Genomic DNA, 25,997 nt, shown 5'->3' on the forward strand with positions numbered 1-25,997 from the left:
CCCGCCCCCGCCCCCGGAAGCGCGTCAGCGGCGCGGCGCGGCCCCCCCCCCCCCATCAACCGGACACCGACACCGAGAGGGACCCGCCGCCGCTCCGGCCTTTATTACGCTAGAGGGGCCCCGCCAGCCGCTCCAGCTGCCGCGGGTTGGAGCCGCTCAGGAACCGCAGCTCCTCCTTCCCGTCCTCCGTGCGCGCTGCAAGACAGAAGGTGCGTTGGGGGCGAAGGGGAATTGCTAAAGTGCACTTGGAACTGCTAATGGACAGGGACCTGGAAAGTAGGACATTTGGTTCTAACGTTCACCATCACTTGTGTTTTACTAGCTTTTATTTTTCCTCTATTTTACCGTATGTATATAATTTCATTTATACTTTTTCCTAACTACCCTCTGTAGTCATCACCCACTTGTAAGATGTTTTGAAACCTTTAACTCCTTGCCTAGTAAAGACAAACCTTGCACAGTCTGAAAAACTCCCCGAGTACATCCCTCATAGCAGGAACCTAAAGAAAACAAGGGCCTAAGAAGAGCCAGTGTCAAGAGAAGTGTCTGGAAGCTGGAACAAACAAACCTCCTTGGAACAAAGAGGAGCTGAAGGAGGGATGAAGTAACTCTGTGCCCAGAGATGGACACAAGAAACCTCAAGTTCACTAAGGGACAGTGTGAGAAAGGCTGTGGGGACCCCTAAGGAGGGGACAAGACCCTCACTCTATTTTTACCACGCATGCTCAGACTATGTAAATGAATTCTAAGAACCCATTAGCATAAAACTGCCTTTTCTAAGAAATCTGATGCATATGTGTGCTTTTTGTGTGCATTAGTCAGAGTTCTGTTAGTAAATGTGGCACTTGTGCTGGAGCAATCCCCAGCGCTGCGAATAAAGAATCCCTGCTGAACGGTTAGACTCAATTCTGACTGTGGAGTGAAGCTTTCAGGGGCGTGGCCTCTGCCGTGGGGCGCCCCCTGGTCCCAGCCCCGCCCCCGGGTCCCCGGTGTCCCCTCCCAGCAGGGCACTGACCTTTCTCGTGCTGCAGCCACTTGCAATCCAGGTAGTAGCGGTAGCAGCTCTCGAACTCCCTCGGGCTGTAGTTGGGGACCGGGATGGGGACGAAGGGGTCCAGGGCATCGAACCCCTCCTGGTGGTGGTGGGGGGAAACCGGTGATGAGACCCACGGTGGGCTGCAGCGCCCGGGAATCGCCCCCCCCCCCCGCCGCAGGAGCCACCTGGGACCGGGCGCAGCTTGGCCACACGCGAGCCCAAGCAGTGGAATTCAAAGAATAAAGGTATTATGGGAAGAGAGACTAAAGCAAACTCTGCCGCTGTGACCCGAGGCAGTTCCCAACCAGGATTTCTGTTTCCCAATGTGAAAGGGGCGGGGGAGGCCGTGACTCACCTTTCCCAGCAACTCCTGGGGCAAATAGGCAGAACGGGGTTTGAAGAGAGAGCCGGTCTGGCTGAGGGTTGTCACAATAGCTCCTCCGTTCTACAAGGCAGATTAGAAACCCTTTTAGTTGCAAGTGTAGGGTTTGTGCAATACCTGGGGATTGATTTTAAACAAGTGAGGTACCTCCTCCTTTGATCTTACAGTTATTTCAACTCAAACATTCTATATAATGGGCTTCTTTAACGCTCCTGACTATGTGAAGCCTGGCTACTCCAAGTACACGTGCAGCACAGGGAATACGTAGCCAGTGTTTCCACAGTTAAATGTGTCATTCTTGCCTATAAACGACCAACTGAAATACTTTTAAAGGACTTTTCTATATGTTTTTCAATCTGAAGACCACCTGTTAGTTATTGGCATCCAGGCGACTGAAGAAGAAGCAGGAGTTGACCTCCTATAGCAAAATGTTTAGAAACTGAAAGACCTCATCAGTTCAGAAAAATCATAAAGTGTCCTAAGGGTTATTAAATAAATACCTCTGGCTCAGGGTCACAAACTGGAGTTTGGCACAGTAATCACAAAAAGCACTGGTAGAGATTTGACCTGTTCTTACTCCCTTTGGGTGACGTCAGAAGCACTGACAAGATACGAACCCGTAACACTCACGCTACGCTCATGCTCTCCTTTGCTGAAGGAACAGTGTGATGTTTGATTTGTAGCTTTGTGCCTAGCAGCATGTGGCTTTAACTGCCGAGAATAACACACCCAAAGGGACCACAACTCACCCAATTATTCATCATCAGCTTCCTGAGATTGTACACAAGCGTCAGCTCCTCTGGAGAAACCTGGTGAAGATTGTCTGCGTCACTTTTTTTGCCAGCAGTTTCCATCTGAGACAGAAGTTCCCTCCCCTACTTTAAATTAGACTGGAAGGGTCATTTGCGTCCTTTAGGTGCAGTTTTTTCTCTGCTGTCACTCAGCATTGTAGCATTCAGCCTTAGTAATGTTACACAGAGAAATGCCCAAACCCTTCCTGCTGTAACAAGACATACGTGCACTTCTTTATACCGAGAGAACTTTCAGTAAAAGTTGTCTAAAGCACAAAATATGAATTTTGCAGGTCCCTCCAAGCTAGCAAAGCCAACTGTACGTCTTTCAGGGATTATACAGAACCTGAAAATGAACAAAACGCCCTCCCCAGCTCTCCCTTGCAGTAGGAATACAGAAATATCATCAGAGCAGGTCACTTCTTACGGGGCTTTTGTCTTCCCTCTTCAACGTCGTCCTTCCCCAGAGCGCGTTAACGCCGTCCACTGCCACGAGAAGTCGGAACGAGCCGTGCTGACACTGCTGCTTTAGCTCCTTCAGCACAACCCCCACAGCATCGCTGGCATTTCTCGTGCGAGCTAAACCCTTTAAATAGGAAAAAGCACGTAACTCAGGTTGGTTTTCTTGTTAATATATAATGCTGGCAACTTCAGGCACTGTCTGCCCTTTCTAAGGGGGAAGGAAGATAAAGCAACAGCCAGGAGTCTGTTCATTCCTTTCGGAGGAGTAATCTGGTCTAAGGTACGGAGCATCAACGACGTAGGAACCTTCAAATTCTAATCTTTGTTTCTACCCAAGTTCTCTGCACAACTTCCTTTACAGATCCATCACATCTTCCACAAGGTGTTTTGTAGCCACCTTGTTGATAGGGAAATGCCTTCCATTTCTAGAACTCGCATTTGTAAGATCCTCAGAAGCAATTTGTTCTACATACGCAATGACGGGGTCTCCTAATAAAAGGTGAGACAAAGCCAGACGCAGTTGTTGTTCCTTACCTGCTCCACCACTTCACCCAGCGGTCTGCCCTCCTCAGTACTTTCTTGTTTGCCCCACACATATGTTTTTTGTGTTTTTATCTGTGGTAAAAGAACTACAATTAGACTGGGAACTCAGTAGTGCAAAGGCAGCTTGGCAAAGATTCCTGGTCCCTTGCCAGCATTAAAGACTAGTGCAGAATCGGGGAGAAGTATTCATCGCAAACAGCCATCCCCACAGGGGGAATGAAAGTGCTTTTTCTACAAAAATTGAATTCCAGTGAAGGGTAGGGTTTGTGGGTTTGTATGCAGTATAAGGGCATTAATACATGAAGCATTTTTTGAAAACGAGCAAATCTAGAACTCACGTCAAGGTGCTCAATGACAGGAAGCAGGTGCACGTGCAGTCCCTGGGAGAGGATGCTGGGGGCAGTCTGGGGAGTTCTTAGCTACTAACCACAACGACCTGACGGGCTCTACAAACCTCTTTTAGGAAGCGTTCATTAGAGGCTTTGAAGTTCTTGAGCCAGACAGATGCTTGCAAAGGCTGATCAAGTCGTTCTTCCTTGTAGGAAGACTTCATGAGCTCCTTGCAGTTTTTCACCCAGAGATGAGCTGTAAGCAAAATAAAAGTTGCTTTTTTTTAAAGTCAAAATAATTGTATGAGTTGGGTGGTGGGGGCTGTGTCTGCATGTCTGATCCTTTCTGCTACACCGCTGAGAAAAGTCTGCCATCCTTAATGGAGAAGAGTGTCCCCCGAGAACAGAGGAGGTCACACAGCCACACAGTACATCTCCTGTCACACTCATTAACAGTGGGGAGAAGACGACTGACTAATCATGTGAGAGCAGGTGAAAATAACTGTAATTATGTTCTACTTTATTTTGGGGTTTTGTGCTTTATAAGCCTTTTCTGCTATGGAAAAACAAAGGCAATTTGCTGTGGCCCACCCGACACCCTTCTCTTGAAGCCTCAAGCTGCGCCAGGGCAGGGTCAGACTGGCTCTTAGGAAGGATTTCTTTGCAGAAGGGGCTGTTGGGCGTTGGAATGGGCTGCCCAGGGCAGGGGGGGAGTCCCCATCCCTGGAGGGGTTGAAGAGTCGGGTTGACCCAGCGCTGAGGGATCTGGTGGAGTTGGGAACGGTCAGGGTGAGGTTCATGGTTGGGCTGGAGGAGCTTCAAGGGCTTTTCCAACCCAGAGGATTCCGGGATTCTGTGTATTTGATGTAGAACACAGAGCATCAGCGTTTCTTACCGTCCGGGATGTGCAGCACCAGCCAGCCTTGCCTCACGCAGTAGTGAACCACGTGACACAGAGTCATGGTTTTCCCTGTTCCTTTCTCACCATCTCCAACATGGACTGTCAAGGAAAGTTTCTGGAAAACCACTTCCATTTAAACTTGACTGTAGTTCTTTCACAAAAGACATAAAGGAAGTTCAAAGCAAGGATGGCATTCCATCATGCTTCTGTTCAGCAGCAAGCCCAGCCTAAAGGGTCTCTTCTCTCTGTATGCCCACGCCCCAGTACAGCAGAGCTGATGATTCCCATTCCCCTATTGTGCCGACAGCCCTGTTTGTAGATCTGTGCCATAAGCCAAGTCACGCTTAGAATAAAGTGCACAAGCTTCAAGAACTTCTCAGACTAGCTTTGCTGACAACAGACACGTGGCAGAACCACCTCCTGAAGACTAAACCACAGTGGTCAGCATAGGATCAAAACATCACCCTCATTGGCGTAAATTCACCTGCTTGTATTTAACTCGCATCCTACCATCAAGTAAGTGATAAAAGATACAGATCACGTATCTGACAGCTGGGTGTGCAAAGTTGGAGCTTTTCAGGTAAGTGAAAAGTTCTAGAGCTGGTTTTCGCACCATCAGGCAGGCTTCGTTGAAGGTCTTAATCTGAGAAAAGGAACAGAACATGAACAGGCCGGCAGGTGCTGGCACACTGCAGCTGTTCCTGGCACGACTCCAGCTCGGGCTGGTCCTGGGCAGGGTCTGCGTGCCCACGGCTCTCCCCTCGTCTGCCGGGCCAGTCAGACCCTCACAGAAGTTCATCAGGTTGGTCAAGCGTCACTTCCCCTTGGGGAGGCCACGCTGACTGCCCCGAGGACTTGCTTGTCCTTTGTGTGCCTCGAAGTGGCTTCCAGGAGTAGCTGTTCGTTGCGCTCCCAGAGATCGAGGTGAGGCCGACCGGCCTCTCAATGAATCACAAGTCAGTCACCTAGAATTTAGTAATTCTCACAGATAAGAGATCTGTTCCTAAACTCAAGTAGGCAGTCTGCCTTAGCTGCTTACGTAGCCTGATCCAGTCACAGCATGACCTGTCTCACAACAGAAATCAAGAGGCAAGATCTTTTTGTTGCCGATATGAACTTATGTCATGAGACAGCATGTTTCATACAGAAATGTAACTGTGGAGAATATTTCTGTAATTCGTGATGTACTCAAAAGTTAGAGACGAAAAATACCAGATAGAAAGTTGCCTAAGGTGGAATCCTCAAACTCTTCTGCCTCTATTCTGGTTAGGTTGACTCATATCTTTTTGATGTAGAAAATAACAGTAAGGACCAGGAATAATTGCATTCTTGCAGAACGTCACTCTCTTATTCCAACAGGAAAGCAGCGTAGTTACCTGATGGATCTGGTTCTTCCCACATACCAGTCCACTCCCTACAAACCTGCTCCAAGACAAAGTACCTGCTGCTGGAACCGATTGGGCAGCCCGTGTGGAAACACAGCCTTCACCTCCTCGAGCGGAATGCTGTAGTGGCGGCCCTCGTGGTGTTCGGTGTGCTTGGCCTGGGAAGGTAAAACGCAAACTGTAACACTCAGGAAGGTCTGATACCCCTTTTCTGGATACAGAAGGCCTGTGAGAGCAGAACTGGGAGGGAATGCTCAATCAAAGCAAGTACCTGCTTACTGAGAGTCAGAACTGGCATATTAAAGTACAGCAGGAATTGCAGCAGCAGGACACTACTGGCAGGTGCTTAGGAAGAGTCTAAAGAAAGGATATTCCACCTGGCAATAAACACTAAAGGGATTCCTTGAGCCTGTGTATGAACCGTGGTGTTTTGTGGGCACCAGTGGCCCTGTGCTTCATGAATTTATCTAATCTTTTATTAGTCCACTTGTACTTCTGGCCACCACAGTATCTTAACAGCAATATGATCCCCTTTTGAGTTATCTGCTAAGTTCAAATTTACATTAAATCTGTGACAAAATTGTTTTCTGGTTTGTTCCTTGTTGTTATCTCTCAATAGTAATTCCTAATTTGCCTTGTTAACTAGGACTGGCTGCTTAAGAACTCATGATCTGTTTTCTGGGGCAATAATTTCAGGTCCCTTGTTGTGACCGAAGTGGTCAGTATTATTCCTCCAGTGAACCTGCATCGTTCTGCACCGATTTATAGTGATTACTTTAAGATCTCTGACTATGCACTCTAAGAAACAGTTGTTACTGGTATCTGAAAATTTAATACCTGTTTCATGGCTTGGTATACATCCTTGTTTTTTCCCTTCATTATTCTATTCTTCTACCATGCAATACTTGCAAAGCACTTATTTATTTACTCTTGGTCTAGTCATCAGTTTTTGGGTCTTGTATAATGAGGAGAGTACACGAGACACTATTCTGCAGTACTTCCTGTGGGACTTTTACCAACTTTTGTGCCAAGCTTTGCCTGGCTTTTTTAGCAGGTTTGTGCAAAGCTTTGAAGCTTTTCGCGTCCTGCTCTATACTTTCTGCACTTTTCCATGCATTTAAAGTAAAAAAAATGCCCCTCTTTATTCTTGTGCATGCCAATCTCTTGCTTCCATTTTGATTGAGATGGAATCTAAATGTAACAACGTCCTTGTTTTCTTTATTTTGCATAATAATGATTCAGAAAAAGTAGTTTTATTTACTATTCAGAAAGGAAAAGAAGCTGTCGTTATTTCTGGCAGCTTTAGCAGATTTGGGGTTGATCCAGACTTTCCTTGTATTCCTTATTAGCTCTGGTGTAGACCCAGAGCTTAATTTACTGAGGCCCAGAACAGATGAGACAATACTGGCCTGGGCTTGGTCGCTCACCTGTGCAGTCTGGCTGACAAATGGTTTGACCAGAAGGAATGGATGGGGAGAAAACCCTTGTGATGAGTACTGCTACCCTGACCTGGCTGCCTGCTGTACTCCTCACACGGAACCACGTGAGCAGCTGTACCTACAGGTTTGACTAGTGCCTGCTTTTGCCATGAATATTTTGCTTTTCCTGGTTTCTTGATGGACTCTTCACGCACAACTGCTGCGGCTCTCTTGCAGACCCGTGAATTCTCTAGCCCCAGGATTCTTGCTACATGTTAGTCTCCCTTTCTTCAGATTTTCAGTGTCTCAGCATGCAACATGCCTGTTCTCTTATCTTCTGCCCCCCCTCCCCTCTGAAAAGCCCATGCTAACCACAGCCCTAGTCCATACTTGGCTGAGGAAGGGTACTGGTAGGACAGGTCAGTGTGTCCTGGACTCTGTGGTTCACCTTGGGGCAGCTGTAGGATTTTACGTACCCACAGGTTTGCTGAACTAGTTACAGGATGAAACCATTTGGTAACTTCAGCAAACTGCTATCTAAGCTGCTTGAGTTGCCAATCTGGTGTTTACGGGTCAGTAAATCTTAGCAACAGGAAGAAAATTTTAAAAACCTGGTCAGTCAGTAACTCCTCTGCTGTAAGGAGATGTTACTTGGAGATGGACTAAAGAGGAGACCTATTAAGAGACACTTCAGTCTTTTTCCAAGCAGAGCTGTATTTCAAGCTCCGGGCTGGATTCCCTGGCGTTTTGCTGCACGTGTTGGACACAGAGTGACAGCACCCGTGCTGGTGCAGTGCTACCCATGGACTTGAACAGAAGAGCAGTACTCCAGAGACCATTTTCATTCTCAGTTTCATCACTGACTCGCTGCATAACCTTGGGGAAATTCCTTCACTCTTCAGCTCCTACATCTGAGAAGTGAGTCAGTATCTTTATCCTCATATTTAGTGACTCTGAGTTTTGCTAATGGAAAGGTGTATAAAAGCTAAGTCTTATTAAAAATTTAGTTTTCATCTGGTCTTCTTTATCCATTTTTAATGGGACTTTACGGTGCCCCAGTATGGGCGCAGTTGGAGCTATCAGGTTTGCTGCTGAAGCGAGCCACGGAGCCTCTCTGCTGCAATCCCCGACCTGCAGCACAGCCAGTCCCAGGAACGCTGAGCTGACAAATTAATAAGCAATGGCGGCTGTCGCCAAACATCAGGCACATGAAGTCAGAATGCCAAAGCCAGTTGCCTGGCAACGTAAATGGTAGGCACAGGACAGTGGGGACAATCCTTGCCATCTGGACTCTTCTGTGCAATCTATAGAGACACTCGCATCACGTGAGTAAGATCATCTGCATGCTGCTGTTTCCATAGAGACCCCAGAGGAATCAGTATTGAAAGACTCCAATTACAGAGGCAGCAGAAAAGCACCTCAAAGGCTTATTCCATTCATTTATTCCACTTCATTTTGTGCTTGAGACAGAGAGTGTGAGGCTGGAATTATGATGCTGGAGAGCTGTGCTGTGCTGAGGTCATCTGGGGTGTGTTTTTTATCCCCCTTCACAGCCAATTTGAGGAGGTTAGTCAGGGAAGAATAACCCTGGAGTTGAAATTAATGGTGTCTGATGACAAGCTAAGCCACATCTGAGCTTCTACAATACACAGTCTATCTATCTCATCTGTGCAACTATAGAGAAGGAATCAATACTTGCTCCCAGGAGCTTTCAGGCAGAGGACCAGCCCTGTCTTGTTCAAAGCCAGGCAGGTGCACTGCACAGCCACGGCCTGTTTTCCTTTGGGCTGGGGATCATGGTCTGGACGCCTATTATTAGGCCTGTGTACTCCCCTCCCTTAAGTTTACTAGAACAACCCAATCCCAGTAAGCACTCCTGGCTCCAGCATGTCCCCAGGCAGACTGACAGAACTCAGGCACTTGCTGTCTGACAGTAACACTTGTGGCAGTAACTCACCGGGTCGTTCTCACTGGTATAGAAAACTCCTCTTGGTCTTTCTGCCAGTGTTTGGACATCCTGGCTGACAACGGAACTTAAGCAATCCTTGGCTGCCGTATGGAGGGCATACCCATGGTCCAACTACGGAAAGAAAAAGGCAAACAGACAACAAACTTCTTGGCAGTCAAAGATTACCAGTTAAAAATCCAGTTAGTGGTTTGTTTTGTACACTCACTGCCCGCACATTACGATGGGGTCAAGGTAGCATGCAATACAGAATAGAATTCTCTGCAATTAGAATAAAAATTCATCATTAGAATGTAAATTTATCATGAAAAACCCCACGCTTTAGAACCACGTTTCACATTTAGATGCCTGCTTCTAAACCATTTCCATTCACTTAAGTCTGCTACCGGTTTAAGTCATGTAGACAGCCAAGCCCTGTCCCCTGTCCCTTTCAAGATTGCTTCAGAGCACAAGTACAGCCATTAAGGTTTTATTGCTGGGAAGTTCCCACAATGCTTCTGCCTACACCAATGAATAGTAGCTAGTACCTAGAAAATTCAAGCTGTCTAATAATCCATAATCACCTCAATTATTGAGGGATTAGTGCAGTGCTGCCCACTATTTGATATTTATAATTACATTCCCTGCACTGATTTTCCTAACTGTGTCCCTGCATACAGACTCTTTCATTATAATACAGACATGGCTGAGAAACTGAAACAGCCAGCTAAGCTGATTAATTCTTTTTTCCATAGACAGACTGCTGAAGCATGCCTGTAAAGCCTAGCCAAAATAGGCAAGAAAGTGAGTAGTAGAAGGACAAGCACTTTATTATGTTATGGTGAAAGAAAATATAAGCATTCGTCAATGAATAAAAAAGTGTATTCTCCAAACAGAGGCTGTGACCAAAGCCTGCAAAACTGAAAGCCACCCTTCATATTACTGACTGGAACAGTTGCAGGCTCCAACTGTAAACAGAGCAAGTAGTTTCCTATTTTGTCTGTCTGCTAAGCTGAGAGTAGCCATAAACTAAAGTTTAGAGACAGGAACAGCTGTTTCAGTTCTCCATGGCATGATGCAATTCTGCTGTCATCCAAGTTTTCCTCAGGGGGTCATTTGAAAGCCACAAGGGCTCAGAAGAAAGTGTAATGTCAGATTACCCCACATCCCATGTTAAACACACAATGGACTCCTGAATCAGCATTTCGGCACTCACTCTCCTTTTAGGGAAGGAATTAAACCGGTTTGTACTCAACACGAGATACCTGTGTAACATCCTGCAGTGGGAATATGGGAGATCACCAAACATTCACTTCTGTCGCCACATTCTTGTTCCCACATTATTTTCCTCCTCAAATCCAAACGATCAGTCAGGATGTCTTATTTGCCATGCTTAGTTTTACGTCCACACAAGTGACAATTTACAGCCTAGAGCGAGGCACTAAGATGCTCATTTAATACACGAATATCTAGAGCATGCAACTATTGTCGCCTGTTCACCTAGAAAATGTCAGCCTGAAGTCGTTCCTAATCTGGAATCATAGTCCCTCTCATTTCTTTGCACATCCTGCATTCCCTCCTTCTCAAGTCTCAAGTGAAGGCCCTGGGGCTGCGAGCTTTGCTCACTTAAAAGCAAAGGCAAGCTTACTGCTGCGTGGCCATCCTTTCTCTGGAGTACCATACAAATCCTCGTCCCTCACCTGTGTAACAGTGAATGAAAATTAAGCAGGGATTAACTTCCTGTTGTGAGTGTGTTCAGTTTTTATGTGTGTCTAGATACAGCTCAAGACTTTAGCTGAATGATACTTAGTCAAGCCAACAGCACCAATACCACTTTTTTAAAGCACCATCTCAGATCAGCAGGAGTTGGATTCCCTATGGTACAAAAGCCAGTTCCTATTAAATTCTACGAAGGGAGTACAAGACAGCACAGCAAGGCAGGATGCAAGCGTGAGAAGGACTTTGTCTTGAAGCCCAGTCCTCTGTTCTTGCAGCCAAGTACGTAGAACTTCTATTTTTCCATCAAAAGAACATACCCCATTTTTAAATTACTACATCTTTCTCCTGCAAGGATACCACTTTAGAACATCACTTCTTTGAGCCTTAGCACGATAATGTCTTCCTCAAAATCTCCGTGTAGCCTTGTAGTGCTTTGGAACTTTTCCTTTGTGGGCTGTAGCCTGCACTGGGCTGTAGAAGCAGCTTCTCAGTACCTGGAGACAGGCAATCCTTCCTAACTCTCTGCAGTGCTACAGAATCAGCATAAGCTCCGAGGGCAGTGAATCACACTGCTCACAGTTCTCCTGAATTTGAGCGATACAGACTTGCATTTTATGAATTACTGTTTCCATTTACAAAATCCATGCAGAAGTCTATCTGCATTTTTAGCAGGCTACAGGAATACCTTTGAGTGACCTAGAATACCACTGCTAATGCATTATATATTCTGACTTTATGCCGCTTGATCCCTCCTCCTGAACAAAAGACAGTGGCTTATCACTGATCCCCTCGACTTCATGCAGAATGCCAGAAACATGTACCTTTCTGGCTCACTGTAGAGCTCTGCGTAGTAAATCCTAACGTGTACGTAAGGCTCTCAGATGTTCACATCATCTTTTAACACAGTTTATCCTAGTAGTGTAGAGTGGATTTTATAGTAAGTTTCCATCTGCCAAAGGACAGAGTAGTCTAACTCGGATCCCTGAAATGGCAGCAATCACGTGGTACGCGGAGATTAATCACAAAGTCATGTGCCATAAGGTGGAGCTGTTCCTACATGTTTCCACATATCTTGGTCTCTAGAAAAGACTGTTTATTTCATAAAGGCTGCCATCATAGGTACAGCACCCTACAACCAGGATCTCATCTCTGGAAACTCGTAGTTCCACAGTCATCCTGTCTAATGGCTGCACATCACTATGTACTAGTGAAAAAGCATTTAAAAGACAACAGCAAACAACTGAAATTCTCTACCGTTAGAAAGTCATTCCAGATCTGCAGCATTAACTCATTATGCTGTTTATAACATAAGGAGGCTTTCCGGATAACGTAGTGCTGCAGTGTTGTGGTGGCAGAGCTAATATTACTGCCTCCACCTGAAGCACTGAGCCCTCTCCGGCCAATGCTCTTCCCAGCAGCAGCCCAGGCTTTGTGAAAGGCTGGTGCTTCTGGTCTTCCTTTGTGCTCTCCAGCAGTGCAGAGCAAGTCGATTCTCTGTTTTCTGAGAAACCCTTGCATTAAAGATGTAGAATTTCGACATTCTGGACACTGCAGAATGCTAAACTTTAGTCTTCTAACAAATGTCTCTTTTAAGCCAACTCTCCAGGCTTCTCGCTCGTTCTCTCTGTAGCCGTGGGAGAGAAACGTAAATGCAATCACGCACACAAACTGTCTCTCCTTCCTTTGCCCGTACTGGGAGTTTACACAACCAGCCTATAGGAGGCACCGGGTTTTTAGATGGTGAATGTAAGAAGAATCTCACTTTTCACAGTTTGTAAATTGTCATTGCAGTTCACAGGACAGCTGAAATACTGGAAGCAGCGTCACGCTATTACAGAACTTACCCGGAGAGGATGGCAGACAAGTCCTTTCAGACTTCTCAGCATTTTTCTGCAGAGACAGAAGTGGATTTTTTTAGGTTTTTTTATTATGTTTAATGTATCTTATACTGGCAGAGAATTGTTCCTGCCTAAAGAGCTTAAAGCCTAGGCACACAGATAATTCAGAGAAGCTGTCAGAATGCTCTGCAGCAATACAGTTGACTACCGATAATCAGCATCATTTGCCTAATAAAAAAATATTCCATTAATTATGTTGCCTTTTTTCAGAGAGACATTTACAAATAAACCTTACAAGTAAAGATATTTCATTCATCTAGTGAGGAGGACAGATCCTTTTATTGGGGAAGGGCATCTATTTTGACTGCAGCTGTCAAAGCAAGAGGAAGGGCTACACAGTGATTATTTTGAAGAAACTTGAATAATGCAGAGACTGAAGATGCCTCTGTGTGTCTGGCTTCCTCCTAATCATATATTAGTATCCGCTGCTCAGCTGTCTTTGATTACAACAGGAGAAAAAACAAAACACTTGAACAATTGACCAATTGTGATGCAAAAATAAAGGCAAAAAGGTAAGTAAATTAGTTAAATCTGTCATCTGTGCCAGCATTCAGGGCCTTCTTCGTAGCACTTCCTTAGGAGGAAATAATGACAATATCTAACAAAGATGCTTTAAGGACTCTTGGTTGCAGTAAGTTACACAATGCATTCGAAGTGAGATAATTACCTTATAATTCTTTAGGAGGAATAGCTGTCTTAGTGAAATCGGTGGTTAACTGCAGTGTTAATGCTAAGCAAGACCAAGATGATTTAACTGCATAGAATGGCATCCACAACTGTTACTGCATAGAATGAGGAAACGCCACACTAAAGGACGTTAATTTTGTGAAGATGCTTTACATTCTTTCATCTAACACTCAACGCACAATACATATTTGAAAAAAAGCCCCAGTTTTGCTATTTCAAGAAGAAGTGAAGATATCAGCCTGTGAAGGCTTTTTTAGATATTTGGCTTTGCCATGCTAGCATGTACAGCAGCAGAGGAAGCACAAATCCCGTTCCACGTGAGAACGTATCCCATTTGTTTCAAATGACAGTTTTAATAGTAAAGGAAGTAGGGATGGGAAAGCTGTTTTCTCAAACACAACTTGTAAAAATAAGAAATCATAAAACCCTGGAAGTTTGTTTATTTTGGGCCCCCCTAACATTCTGACAGAGTTCCTGAATCACTACTTTAACACAAGTTGTAAGGGCTCTTCTCCAGGGTTTGTCTGTCTGTGGGAGGGGAGCTTTAGCAGAAGAGCAGATTAAAACTGCAGCCACCTCACTGATCTGTACCTGCATCGAGTTACAAAACTAACTCAGCATACCGTTCCATTATAGAAAAAATACTTGGCTGCTTGGGGTCTTTAGGATCAGAATATAATTTTCTAGCAAAAATTATGCAAAGAACCCTGAAAGTGCTATCTGCAGACATCATTTAGTAATCCCAACCTATCACCTCTCCAGACTCCATTAAAAACAAGTTTCTGGTTGCTTGCTGGCTGTGTATTTACAAGTGCCAGAAACACAGGGGCAAAGACAGAAACAACTTCGAGCTAACCAGAGTGTTATTGTCTTTGGACGACCGGTGTCTGCACGCCCGCGGCTGTTCCAGGGACCTATTCACAGAAGCACAGAATCATCTAGGTTGGAAAAGACCTTGAAGATCATCCAGTCCAACCATCAACCCAACATTAACAGTTCCCAATTACACCATATCCCTCAGTGCTAAGTCGACCCTACTCTTAAACACCTCCAGGGATGGGGACTCCACCACCTCCCTGGGCAGCCCATTCCAATGCCCAACAACCCCTTCTGTAAAGAAATGCTTCCTAATATCCAGTCTAAACCTTCCCTGGTGCAACTTGAGGCCATTACCTCTTGTTTTATCACTCGTTACTTGGTTAAAGAGACTCATCCCCCCTCTCTGCACCCTCCTTTCAGGCAGTTGGAGAGGGCCAGGAGGTCTCCCCTCAGCCTCCTCTTCTCCACACTAAACCCCCCCAGGTCCCTCAGCCGCTCCCCATCAGACCTGTGCTCCAGACCCTGCACCAGCTCCGTTGCCCTTCTCTGGACACGCTCGAGTCATTCAATGGCCTTTTTGGAGTGAGGGGCCCAAAACTGAACCCACTCATCGAGGGGCGGCCTCCCCAGTGCCGAGCCCAGGGGTCAGATCCCTTCCCTGTCCCTGCTGGCCACGCTGGTGCTGGTACAAGCCAGGATGCCATTGGCCTTCTTAGCCACCTGGGCACAAAAAAGTGACATTGCAAAAGCTGCGCACACGTATTCCTGGTGCCTTCTCCCCACTTTTCCTTCCCATGTGCTCTGCACCGTCCTCCCATATTCTCTTTTTCTAGACCTACACAGGACTGAGATAACAAAGGGGCATAAAGTTACATCATTCAACCTGATCTAGAAACGGGGGCCACCAGAGAAAACCGGGAGAAGGGAAGTTCTGTTCGTAAAACCTGCGGAGGGAACTAAGGGAAACCAGCCCGCCGTCCATTCCCGCCCCCCGCCTGCCCCGGCTGCCGGCAGCCCACAGGCGCCTTCCCCCGCCCGCCGTCGCCCGCTTCCCGCTGCGGCCTCGCTGCTGGATCGCGCCCCAGTCACCGCCCCCCCGCCCCGCGGCCGCCCCGCGCGGGCCCGGCCTCCGGCACGGCCGCCGCGCCCCCGGGCCGAGCCCTGCGGGCAGCAGCTGCCGCCAAAACGAGCGGCCGGTCCCCGCGGGCCCGGGCCGGGCGCTCCCCGCCGGGCGCCCCGGCACTCACCGCTGGCGGCGGGCCCGCCCCGCTGACGGGATCCGCCGCGCGAGAGGCCGCGGATGACGCGAGGCCGCGCTACGGGGGCCGGGCAGGGACAGGCGGCGCGGGGCGGAACGGAACGGAGCGGCGCGAGCCCCGCCCCGCGCTGGGCGAACGGCGGTGCTGCCGGGGGGGCGGGGCCAGCCCCGAGGGGGTGTGGCCGGGCGGGGGCGGGGCGGGGCGCCGGGCGCTCGCTCGCGGTGGAGCAGGAGCCGCCGCCATTTTGGTTTCGCTGCCTCGGCTCGGAGCAGGGCCGAAAGCGGCGGCCGGTCGGTCCGGGTCCCGCCCTGGCCCCGTCCGCGCGGGCGGCCGGGAAGATGCGGCGCGGAGGAGCCCGTCCTCGGCCCCGGCCGTGTTGTCGCTGACACGGTAAGGAGCGGGCGAGCGAGCGAGCGGGCGGCGGGCGGGGACTGGGACCGCCTCAGGCCCGGAGCCCGGGGGGAGGGGAGCCTGGCCGGGGAGCCGCGGCGGGGGCCGCCCCGCCCCGCACCGGCGCCGAGGCGCGCGCTGCCCCGCATCCCCGCCGCGCCGCCCTGGGGCCCGTTCGCGGGCGCGGGGCATCCCCGGCGGCCGGGCTTGCCGGGGCGGCGGCGACGGGGGATCCCCGGCGGCGGCGGGGTCTGCGGCGGCGGGCGTGCGCGGCGGGCCCCGGCAGGGCCCGCGCCCGAAGCGGAGCGGGGGGGACCCCGGCAGGGCCCTTGCGTGAAGCGGGGCGGGGGGATCCCTGACAGCCGGGCCCGCGCCGGGAGGGGGCGGGGGATCCCTGACAGCCGGGCCCGCGCCGGGAAGGGAGGCGGGGTATCCCCGCCAGCGGGGCCCGGACGCGGGGCGGCGCGGGGCGGGGGGGGTCCCGGTGACAGGAGCGGTGCCCGCAGCGCGGCCGCGAGCCGGCGGGACGCCCGAAGCCGGGCCTGTGCCCTGCGGGGGTGGAGGGAGCCTGACAGCCGCGCTCATGCGTTGTGTCGGGCCCCGCGGGAGCGGGGGGGCGGGATATCACCTGACAGCTGGCCCGGTGCCGCGCTGGAGGGGCAGGGGGGCCGCGGGTCACCCCTGGCAGCGGCCCCGGGGGAGTCCCTCGTCGGGCAGGTGCCCGTGTCGGGTTTCAGGAAGTTTCCTGGTGATCAGGTCTGCGCGCAAGTCTCCGCATCCCCGAAACTTTAATTTTTGTGGAGCGCGGAGGTGGTGGGCAGAGCGTGGTCCTTGCCTCGAGCGGGAGGCGGGGGGAGCGGGGGGAGCGGGGGGCGCTGAGGTGGTGGAGGTGCGGGGTCTCTCTGGCAGATTGTATTTTTTTTTTTTGCTTCTTGAGATATTGGCCAGTTTACTAGGTCAGTGGCTTGTAGACTTCTTCTGCTTGCAGTCCTCCCCCACCCCCAAACCATACTTGTGAAATTTTACTTTCATTAGATTTTTCATCCTATTTTAGTTTTATTGACTGGTAATGTGGGATTAGATGGTTGAGACTAATGCATCTTAGCCTTACCCATCCCTCAGATCAGAAGACAAAATGCGTTGCTGTTCTTTTCTTTCGGTTAGATAGTCTCCTGACTTTCTAACTTCTGTTTTCACCCTTGGTTTGTGGTTCCTTCACCCTGTTAATTACCCAGCAGAGAACTAGAAAGTACTTGGCATGTGGGTTTCCATCAGATGGCCTCAGGACACGCATTCACTCTCCTGTTAGTCGTGTGTTGTCAGGAGCCAGTAAGGAAAACTTGAGGTAGTGGGTTCTTGCACTGGCTTTCCAGTCTTGTTAGGAGAGATCTGGGGAGCAGGGACTGCGGGATGGATGCGTGGTAAAAATCCGTGACTTTATGTTCATACGTTTAAATATACTTAGTTTTAATTTTCAGGAACAGTGTCCCTTTTTTGCGTCTTTCGTTGTTCGTTTTGATTGTCTTCCTTGCATTAATCTAGATTGCACCTGCAAAAGCAATGTTTTCCAAGAATATGGGTTTTCTTGAGCGAATCCTGAAAGACTTGTGTTTCATGTGGTCATCCTTGAGGACCTTGAGACCGTCCCTGGTGCTCCTGCCTCTGCATGAATGGGGAAGTTGTAGCAGCTGGTTGAACATATGGGTAGAGATGGGCTCTAAAATCATCATCTGTCTGCCTACTTGAGTTCTTAAGAAGCATTCTTACTCAAAAATTGAAGCTTCGGCAGCTTCTCTAAACTGTATAAGACAGATTTTTTTCTTTTTTTATTTTGAGGGGGTCTAAGTACATCTTGTTTTTAAAAACAAAATTATCACAACTTCTTTTTGGACTTTAGTTACATTTGATTGCTACAGGCAGTCAACAGTCATCTAAAAAGCACTTAATGTTTGCGTGATAATAAACAGTAAAATAATTTGAGTCATAATTTACAAAAAGAAGCAGCTTGTTTTCAGAAGTTTAAACTGTCCTTGAGGATACAAAAAGCAGTTTAACCACTTGATGCAAGAGACAGGCTTATTGATATAAATTCTAATGCTGTTGTCACAGGAGAAATATGGAAATAGCACATATAGTTACTGAACTGCCATTATTTTTAAATAGGTATTGTTGTCAAATGGGTTGTTGACTTTTTAAAAAAAAACTTAATTTGTGCTGCCATTGGCAAGAGGTCGACTTTTGCCATTGTGGACACATTTCTTCCACTCCAGTGAGGTCATGTGTTTCATCTCATAGCTTGCAAAAAGAAAAAAAAAAAAAAATCTGATATGCAGACCTAATGTGATTATTCTGTGAAAGTGAAATCTGTACTTGTTCCTAATTTTCTGTATTCACGGCATTACCTGTTGTGCAGTGTGGCTCACACGGTGTGTATGGCCATCCCAGCACTGGGGTATTTTTGGCATAACCAAAGACATTGGACATTATGTCAGGACTTAAAGGTGAAATACTGGTTTGAAATACTGGTTTACTATGTCCCTTACATTATCTTTTACTAGGTGGGTATAAATAACAGTTTTTTGTTCAGAACAGTCCATTGAAAGGCATTAGATATAGAGACATACCTCTTGGGAAGTTCCTGAATCACAAATTTAGAGGCTGGGAGAATATCTTAGCAGAATTACCACAGCATATGTTGGGTTTTCTTATGCTTTTCCCTAGGCAATCAGTACTGGCTAATATTGGGACTAAGAGCCTAAGGCTAAATGAACCATTGGTCTGATCAAATACGGGTTTTGTTATGCAGGTTTTAGCAATTTCATATTAATTTGCATGTGAATAGTGAAACAACAAATTTATCAGGCAAGTCAAAATTCAATCTTGTGTTTCCAGACTTTTCAGTTAAGGTATGATATCAGAAGAAGTATGATTAAGATACCAGAAGAAACATATCTGCTTACAAAGTTTTCCTCCCACTGGGGCATACTTGCGAAGTGTCATCTGCATTTCTTCCTGCAAAATAAGTGTCCTGCTACCATTTGCTCTCCCAACATGTGGCCCGTACTGTCTTTGCTACGAACACTTCTGTAGAATGTTATTCTTGGCAAGACCGGTACTCTGTTATTTTGTTGCTGTCAAAACCACATCTAACAGATTCTACTTGTAAAATATTATATTTGTCACCTCATATAACACAGACAGTAACTTTATTTCTGACAAGTGTCTCCATCTCTGTAAACATTTAAAAAATACTCACATAGGTAATCCAAGGTCCTTGAACTTCTATTTCAGTGACCTCCAGTTGCTGCTTAGGATATGTGATGTAGAGAAATACAGTGGGGTTTTATGACACATTTTATTCTCTTTTTGAGAAAGAACTTCTGAGTGTGGTAGCTATCTTCTATAGCAGAAGAAAGAAGACAAGGAGTATGAAAAGGGATCGTGGGAGGCCATGGAGTTACTAGTAATGTTCTGGGATTTCAGACACTCAGCTGAATTTTTTTGATGTCCCCTGGAGCTGAATCAATGGAAAGAACCAAAAGAAAAATACTCACCTTCCAAATATAAAATCACAATATGTTTTCATCAACAAAAGCAGCAGCAGAAATGAAGATGATGTAGTAAAATTGGACAGAGGAGAAAAAATTTTCATTTAATGTTGCGAAGGGGGCAGGGGGAAAAATATCTAGGAGCTGGCAGTAGAAGTCAATCCTTGGTATTTTTTTTCTGGAAAAACAGGGGATCAGAAGAACAGAAGTCTTAGCAGATGACGGGCAAAAAGGGCTTTGGATGTGTCAACAGGGGAATAAGTGAATAATAGGTATTAAAACTGTATATGGCATTAGAAAAATCATTAATGAACACCGTTTAGTTCTAGGTAGCACATGTCAAAATGGATGTTAAAATGCTTCCTAGTTAATCTTTTTTGGGTGAAGAATGATTACAGGAGGGATTTGAGATCTACAGAATCTACTGGATGAGAGACAGGAAGTTTGATGTGTTTTGTTTCTTAGGGAGGTGATTAGGACGTGTCTTGATCATGATTTGTAAGGCCATGTAGAGATTTGATACTAGATGGTTCTTAATCTAGCAAAATTTATGTTAGCCTAAGATCCCATGGATAAAAGTTGTTGCAAAATGTGCATTGGGTCTTGGAATAGAGTCCCCAGGGAAATGGTAGTTTCTTTCATCAAAAAAAAAAAAGTCTTTAAATAAAAAATGTTCATGTTGCTTTGGAAAGACCTGCTGTGGGTCTGCAAAATGTGAGCAGTGGGATGGGAATTGCTGAGCAGAGTTCTTGGCCTGGTGTAGAATGTCATGCTGCTTGATTATAGCAGCACTTTCTAGTCTTAGAAGTTACAAAGTAGTGTGGTTAAATGACAGCGTGCAAGCTTAGAAAATTGTAGGCACGGGCAGTCAGGCTCCACTGCTTTCATTTCACATGAATCTTATTGGGTGCACCAGATGGATGTAGTGCTTTTCTTGTAAAGGTCTTTGTAGTGGAAACATCGAAGCAGGTACTTTGCAAGTCCATAGTCCATCTCTCTGACCTGAAGAAGCCCATAGTATGATTAAAAACAAGACTTGCAAATTAGCAGAACAAATGTGGAAAGCGAAGACACGAATATGTACCTTATATCACACAGGTAAATATTATAGTTTTTGGTCTTGAAAATGCCAAATTGAAGTTTTCAGAGTACATTCATGCAAGCTTTTATAGCTGCCTCTGAACTATGGCTGTCATCATTCGGCTGTTCGTTTGCATTGACATCCACAGGGAGATTTCAAGGCACGACCTACAAGAAGGATGGTGAAGATCCTGTAGACTGGTGCAGGCGGGGCGTATGAAGCGTGACAAGTGGCACAGAGAAAGCAATGGTGTTAAATGAAAGGGGGGAAAAAAGAACAGAACATGTATAATGGTTGTCACCGGTGAAACAAAGCGCTAAGGAACAGGAACAAGTGAAGAGCCAAGGTACAGTTACACACACCTTGGCCACACTCTCAGGAAGCCTGAACTTGCCGAGGTGGGGAAGAAGCAGCGTTCTTGGGATTCAAAGAGATGAGATGTAATCAGTTCACGATTATGAAAATGATCAAATTGGCAGACACGTTTTCTGTGAATTAGAGTGGAGTAATTGCAGAGTCAGAGAGATGAAGATTACAATGATCGAGGCAAAATGATGATTAGGTCCAGGATTAGCATTTTTGTTGTCTGTAGAGAGGAATTAATGGATAAACAAACTGACCTGCTATGTGTTTATGAGAGCCGTCAATTTTGTGACTTTGTTTTTAGGATAGTTACTGATTCCATGTTACCACAGAATAAGATTTTAACACAGGTCTCCTTTAATCCTCAGTGTGCACTTTGTCTTGGTCTTGCAGTTTCTAAGGTCAGTGTATGAGTGTAATTACTTAAAGTCTTGCAATTAAGTAAATATGGAGCCAGATACAGCAGTCTAAATGGTGCTGTTTCAATTTATTTTGGTTTCAGATTTGAAGCTTGTTAATTAATTTTATTTGTAAGAAAATGACTGAAGTGATGCAGCTTGTTTGAACCATAGTCACTATAGAGAAGGACACATTTGTGTGGATAGAGAGTTGAGAGTTGCATGATGGCCTGTAGGATTTTTTCCTTTTCTTGAATTTGAATAATAAAAAATCATGCATTATCTTAGGATTATTTTACTGCTGGCCAGTTTTCCTTTGTGTGTTGGCATGTATGAAAAAGCCCATTTTCGGTGACATGGTGTAGCCTGATGGACGGAACACTGGGCCTTGAACTAGGAACTGGCTTGATTCCAAACCCCCGTGTCACTCTGCTCCACCCATTTTTTCTAGCTGTAAAATTGAGATTTTATCTAATTACCTCTGGTCTTACAAGTAATAATAGCGATTTATGATTTTTCAGGGTGTTCTTAGTTGAAAAGTCGTAGCTGCAGAGAGAAATCCCTTTCAATAATGTGCACAGAACGTGTGAGAATAAGTTTGTTTTCTCTGAGCACGCAGCCAATGAAGCCTAGCTTTCTAACGATTTGCATTTTGTGTTCTCAGCAGCATTTCTTCTGTCCTAACTAATCCCGGCATCTGTCTTCCAACCTGTGTCCAACTGCAGTTGCCTTAGTCCTCTCCCAGTATCGCCTTTCACATTTCTTATCCTTCCCCCTTTTTATGCAGTGCTTGGGTTTACTGAGCCACCTCAAAATTCCACCTCCTCACCGCCGTTTTTTTAATTATTGTCTGGACAAGAGGCATATGGCTTTGGGACCTGCCACGTGCGGATGGGCTCGAGTATGCATGTGCTGACCTGCCAGGAGGCCAAATGTCAGAGATAATTGCTGAGCTCGTTGAAACCTTATTGAAACTCATTTTGAAGTTCATTGAAACCATTGAAATCTTTTCATAGCATTCCTTACAATTCAGCCTTAATAATTGCATAGAAGAACAGAAGATCATGCTGCTTTAGTTCCTGTGATGCTCTTTTCAGTACATTGATACTTTTTTCAGACCTGTTTCTGACATATTTCATTTTCAAAAATGATTAAGACATTTAAATGATGTTTATTTAAACACTTTCTGCTTAGAATGCTCCTAAAACAAATCTGTCCACCTGGATTGTTCTGGTCTGGCTCCTGGAACTTGAGAAAGGAGAACTTCTCTCGCGAGCTGTTGTTAAGGCTGAGTAGGGTTTGATCTGGAGCGGTTTGGTGTGCCATGTCCGTGGGGCAGACAGGCACACGGGCAACAGGTTGCCGTAGCAGTGTCAAAAAGTCTTTTTCAGTACACTACGAGGATTGTGTATGTCCTTGTGGCTGTCGCCTTTCACCAGGAGTTCCTGTTCATCCTATGCAGAACTCCTTTTGAGGGTTGCTGATTTTCAAGTCCCCAGTTCTGTAAACATCGCTGTGTCCTTTCTCTTACATCATACTCTAAGTATCTGACCAGACTGAAATGCATATGTTTAGCTTCTCCTTTGTAACTGCGATTTGTCCTCCTTGGCAGTTATCAAATACACCATAAAGCATCTTCTGCAGATTGTTTTTGTGATGATTCTTGTTTGCCCGGATAAAAATCTAATGGGGCACAGAGATTTTTGTTCTTTGGCAGTGGGGGAACAGCAGCTGACAGCTCTGGTGGTCTGTGTGCGAGCGCGGGAGGCAGTGCTGGCGCTGCGCGAGTCAGCCAGGGATCCGAAACCCTTGTGTTAGCGAGTGGATTCAAATCAACTTTTGCTTTAGTTAAGATGAAAAAGTTCCCTCTACTATCTTACGATAAATAGATTAATTATATATACATAACAGTGTCTCTGATGATGGAAGCGTGGACTTTTCTGTTCCCGTGCTCAGGAAGTACAAATCAGCGTGTGAATGCATTTGGTGGGGTTTTTTCTGTTCTCCCACCCTTCTTCCTGAATTGTGGGAAGTCCTTAAGTAATAAGCAGATTATGCAGCGTGTTTGTAAACCAATGCGTACTTGGGTTGGGCTCAACTTTTCTAGTGGCTCAGATGATTAAAATCAGATTGTCTCTGGGTTTTGGGTGCTTTATGGTAGGTTTCATTAGCTACATCATTCCTTAGATGCAGCTCTTTCAGTGAGTCCAGCCTAAGAGTGGCAGTGCTAGGAGTAGCTGGGCTCTGATTTTAAATTAAAAAAAAAATTTGATGGTCGATATTAAAAGTCTTGACCATCATTTGAAGCGTTCTGTGGATGAATTGGAAGTTAAAATATTCACATACTTTTGATTTTTCACCTATCACTTAAAAGTGCTTTTGCAGATAAATTGTATTTTTGTAGTAGGTTACAGGAAGGGTTGGTGTCTCAAAACATCAGCTGCATAATTGTGCTTGTCTGAAGTATGATTGTTTGCTTTCTAATTGTTTTTAATATTCATTTAATTTCTGCTAGAAAATAAAAATTTACTTCTGTCTTTTTTTTCCTTCTACAGAGTAAAAGATGCTGGCTGCCAGTAGTAGAACAGATCTTCTGTGGAACATATCTCTGTAAATCTTCCCTAAAATTACCTGAAGGCATATATTCCGCCTGTGATGGACCCTCGGAATACTGCTATGTTAGGCTTGGGTTCTGATTCTGAAGGGTTTTCTGGGAAAAGCCCCTCTGTAGTAAACATTGGCACGTTGGTGGGAAAAGGAGAAATAGAGCTAGAAGGTTGTACCAAGGAAGAAGACGACAGTAAGAAGAATTGGGAGGGGAACAGTACCGAGAATGGGAAGAATGAGGCTCTGACTGATGCACAGCAACAGTTTTCAGTGAAAGAAACAAACTTTTCAGAGGGAAACTTGAAACTGAAGATTGGTCTTCAAGCAAAGCGGACGAAAAAGCCTCCCAAGAACCTTGAGAATTATGTGTGCCGGCCTGCTATAAAAACCAGCATCAAGCAACCACGAAGGGCACCGAAGAGTGGGAAGATGACAGATGAGAAGAACGAGCACTGTCCTTCAAAACAAGTGAGTAGTGTGTTTATGTACTGGTTTGCAAGTCAGAGTGAATTTAAACTGTATTTAAAAGTTTCTGGCATCTCTGCATGATCACGTTCTACTGTTTCTCCATGTAACCTGTGATACTGAAGATTCTGAAGTTAGAAATGATTTGATTTCACTTCCATCAACAGGAAAAAATGCTTTTGCTCTTTCGCACTTGCCAACTTTGGTTTTTTTAACAGTACTGAACGATAAGTCCCACGTTAACTTGAAGTGAACATCATAGGTACATTTCTGACAAGTAGTAGCGTAATTTTTAGTCTTTTGTACAGAACAAAGTGGGGGGTCTTCTCTCTAAATGGGGTTGTGTATTTGCTGTGCTGGTCTCTAGTATTTGGATTTAGATTTTTTTCTTCCTGTTAGAACCATTGTTTTTGCTGTGTCCTAACTGACACTCTGCGATGAACGTATCCAGCAGTGTCTGAAAAGTAAAAAATACTTTTCCAGATATGTTGGAAATCATATGCAGTGATAAACTGCATATAAATGCAGTGGCTTGAGAGATGTGCCAGGTATTTTCCAAATGTAAGGAGATAGTCCTGCCTTGAGGATGTCTTGTTTTTATGAAACTGCATGATGTAACAAGTAAGAGCAGCAATAACAGATAGGGAAAACAGGGGAAATGGCAACAATTGTAAGTGCAGTTGCATAGTGCTAAATTTTAGAAGTGTTTTGTTGCAGCATGCTCTCTTTTCCAATACACATGATAACTAAGAAAATGTTAGAATATACCCTCCACACTATGTCTCCTTCTAGTATGTGCCTACTGATTTAAAGCTGAAGTTTTTCCCTACACTCCCGTTTTTCTTGCATCTATCTTTGTTTCCTTAGGAGGGCATAATTATCTCTCCCAGTTTCCTCGTGCGTTCCTTATGTAGCCTTGTTCGATTTTGCAACGCCAGGCGGTTCAGCAAAGGGAATGCAGCGAGTCCCTGGAAGTTAAGAGCCCTTCCTTCACATGGGTTGTCTGTTCATGGGGCTCCTGTTTGAGAGGTTCCCAAGGCTGAAGAGTTTTCCTTTCTCTAGCCCATGTGCTATTCATAAGGCTACCTGTATAAATCTGTCCTGGCACATCTTGTAAGGTAGAGCCTACCCAAAGGGAAGGAAAATTCCTGTATCTTGGACTGAGATGATGTCTGTCTGACATACCCAAACCTTTTTCTTTCCTCTGGCATACCCAGATTTAAGTTTTCCTTGAGGAAGAGGATGTTCAAAGAGAAATAATAAACTATGCTCTGAAAGAACAAGTGTGCTGTATGTTACATGTAATGACTAAATTACTTTTTCCAGACTCGGCCATGCAACTGAGTTGGTTTTTTTTCTCTGTTATAAACAGAAGGGCATTTTTAGCCTCTCAAACAAGAAATTCTCAAGTGGTACATTATGTAATGTAAAATTTTGGCTATGGCCTTTATTTTACATTCTTCCATTTCAGAACAAGCTTCTTATTTCTAATGATTTCTCTCACTTCATCCTGAAAATAATTGAAAGAGTAGATCACAATTTGTCATTATACTGATGACTTTATTTTTTTC

At 45.8% G+C, this 25,997-nt stretch overlaps 2 protein-coding genes and 1 long non-coding RNA gene across 6 annotated transcripts in view; 2 read left to right on the forward strand and 1 right to left on the reverse strand.

Annotated features, from left to right (window-relative positions):
- Nucleotides 1-80: 80 nt before the first annotated feature.
- DAP3 (death associated protein 3) lies at nt 81-15,660 on the reverse strand. Of its 2 annotated transcripts, none has more exons than XM_074853546.1 (13): nt 15,563-15,660; nt 12,756-12,801; nt 9,205-9,327; nt 5,886-5,987; nt 4,979-5,087; nt 4,439-4,531; nt 3,669-3,799; nt 3,206-3,286; nt 2,637-2,795; nt 2,168-2,227; nt 1,392-1,481; nt 1,016-1,133; nt 81-195 (listed from the first exon to the last, which is right to left on the reverse strand). In XM_074853546.1, exons 2-13 carry the CDS (start codon nt 12,795-12,797, stop codon nt 110-112), a joined length of 1,194 nt encoding a protein of 397 aa, XP_074709647.1. In that variant the 5' UTR covers nt 12,798-12,801; nt 15,563-15,660; the 3' UTR covers nt 81-109. The 2 variants fall into 2 exon arrangements, with proteins under 2 accessions (XP_074709647.1, XP_074709649.1); XM_074853548.1 differs by lacking the exon at nt 15,563-15,660 and adding an exon at nt 13,477-13,942.
- LOC141936511 (uncharacterized) lies at nt 110-784 on the forward strand. Its single transcript, XR_012626752.1, has 2 exons — nt 110-209; nt 442-784. It is a non-coding gene; the product is annotated as an uncharacterized LOC141936511 (long non-coding RNA).
- Nucleotides 15,661-15,785: 125 nt separating the features above from the next.
- Nucleotides 15,786-25,997, forward strand: part of ASH1L (ASH1 like histone lysine methyltransferase) — a 64,172-nt gene continuing 53,960 nt past the window's right edge. For 2 of the 3 annotated variants that reach the window (XM_074853328.1, XM_074853329.1), the window contains exons 1-2: nt 15,788-15,964; nt 23,910-24,429. In XM_074853328.1, the coding sequence (XP_074709429.1) occupies nt 24,010-24,429 (420 nt within the window). In that variant the 5' untranslated portion in view covers nt 15,788-15,964; nt 23,910-24,009. Of the gene's footprint in view, nt 15,965-23,909; nt 24,430-25,997 lie in introns of all 3 variants that reach the window. The other variant, XR_012626734.1, reaches the window with a different exon arrangement.

The sequence above is a fragment of the Strix uralensis genome, chromosome 32 (genome assembly GCF_047716275.1).
Source record: "Strix uralensis isolate ZFMK-TIS-50842 chromosome 32, bStrUra1, whole genome shotgun sequence".
Taxonomy (NCBI): Eukaryota; Metazoa; Chordata; class Aves; order Strigiformes; family Strigidae; genus Strix; species Strix uralensis.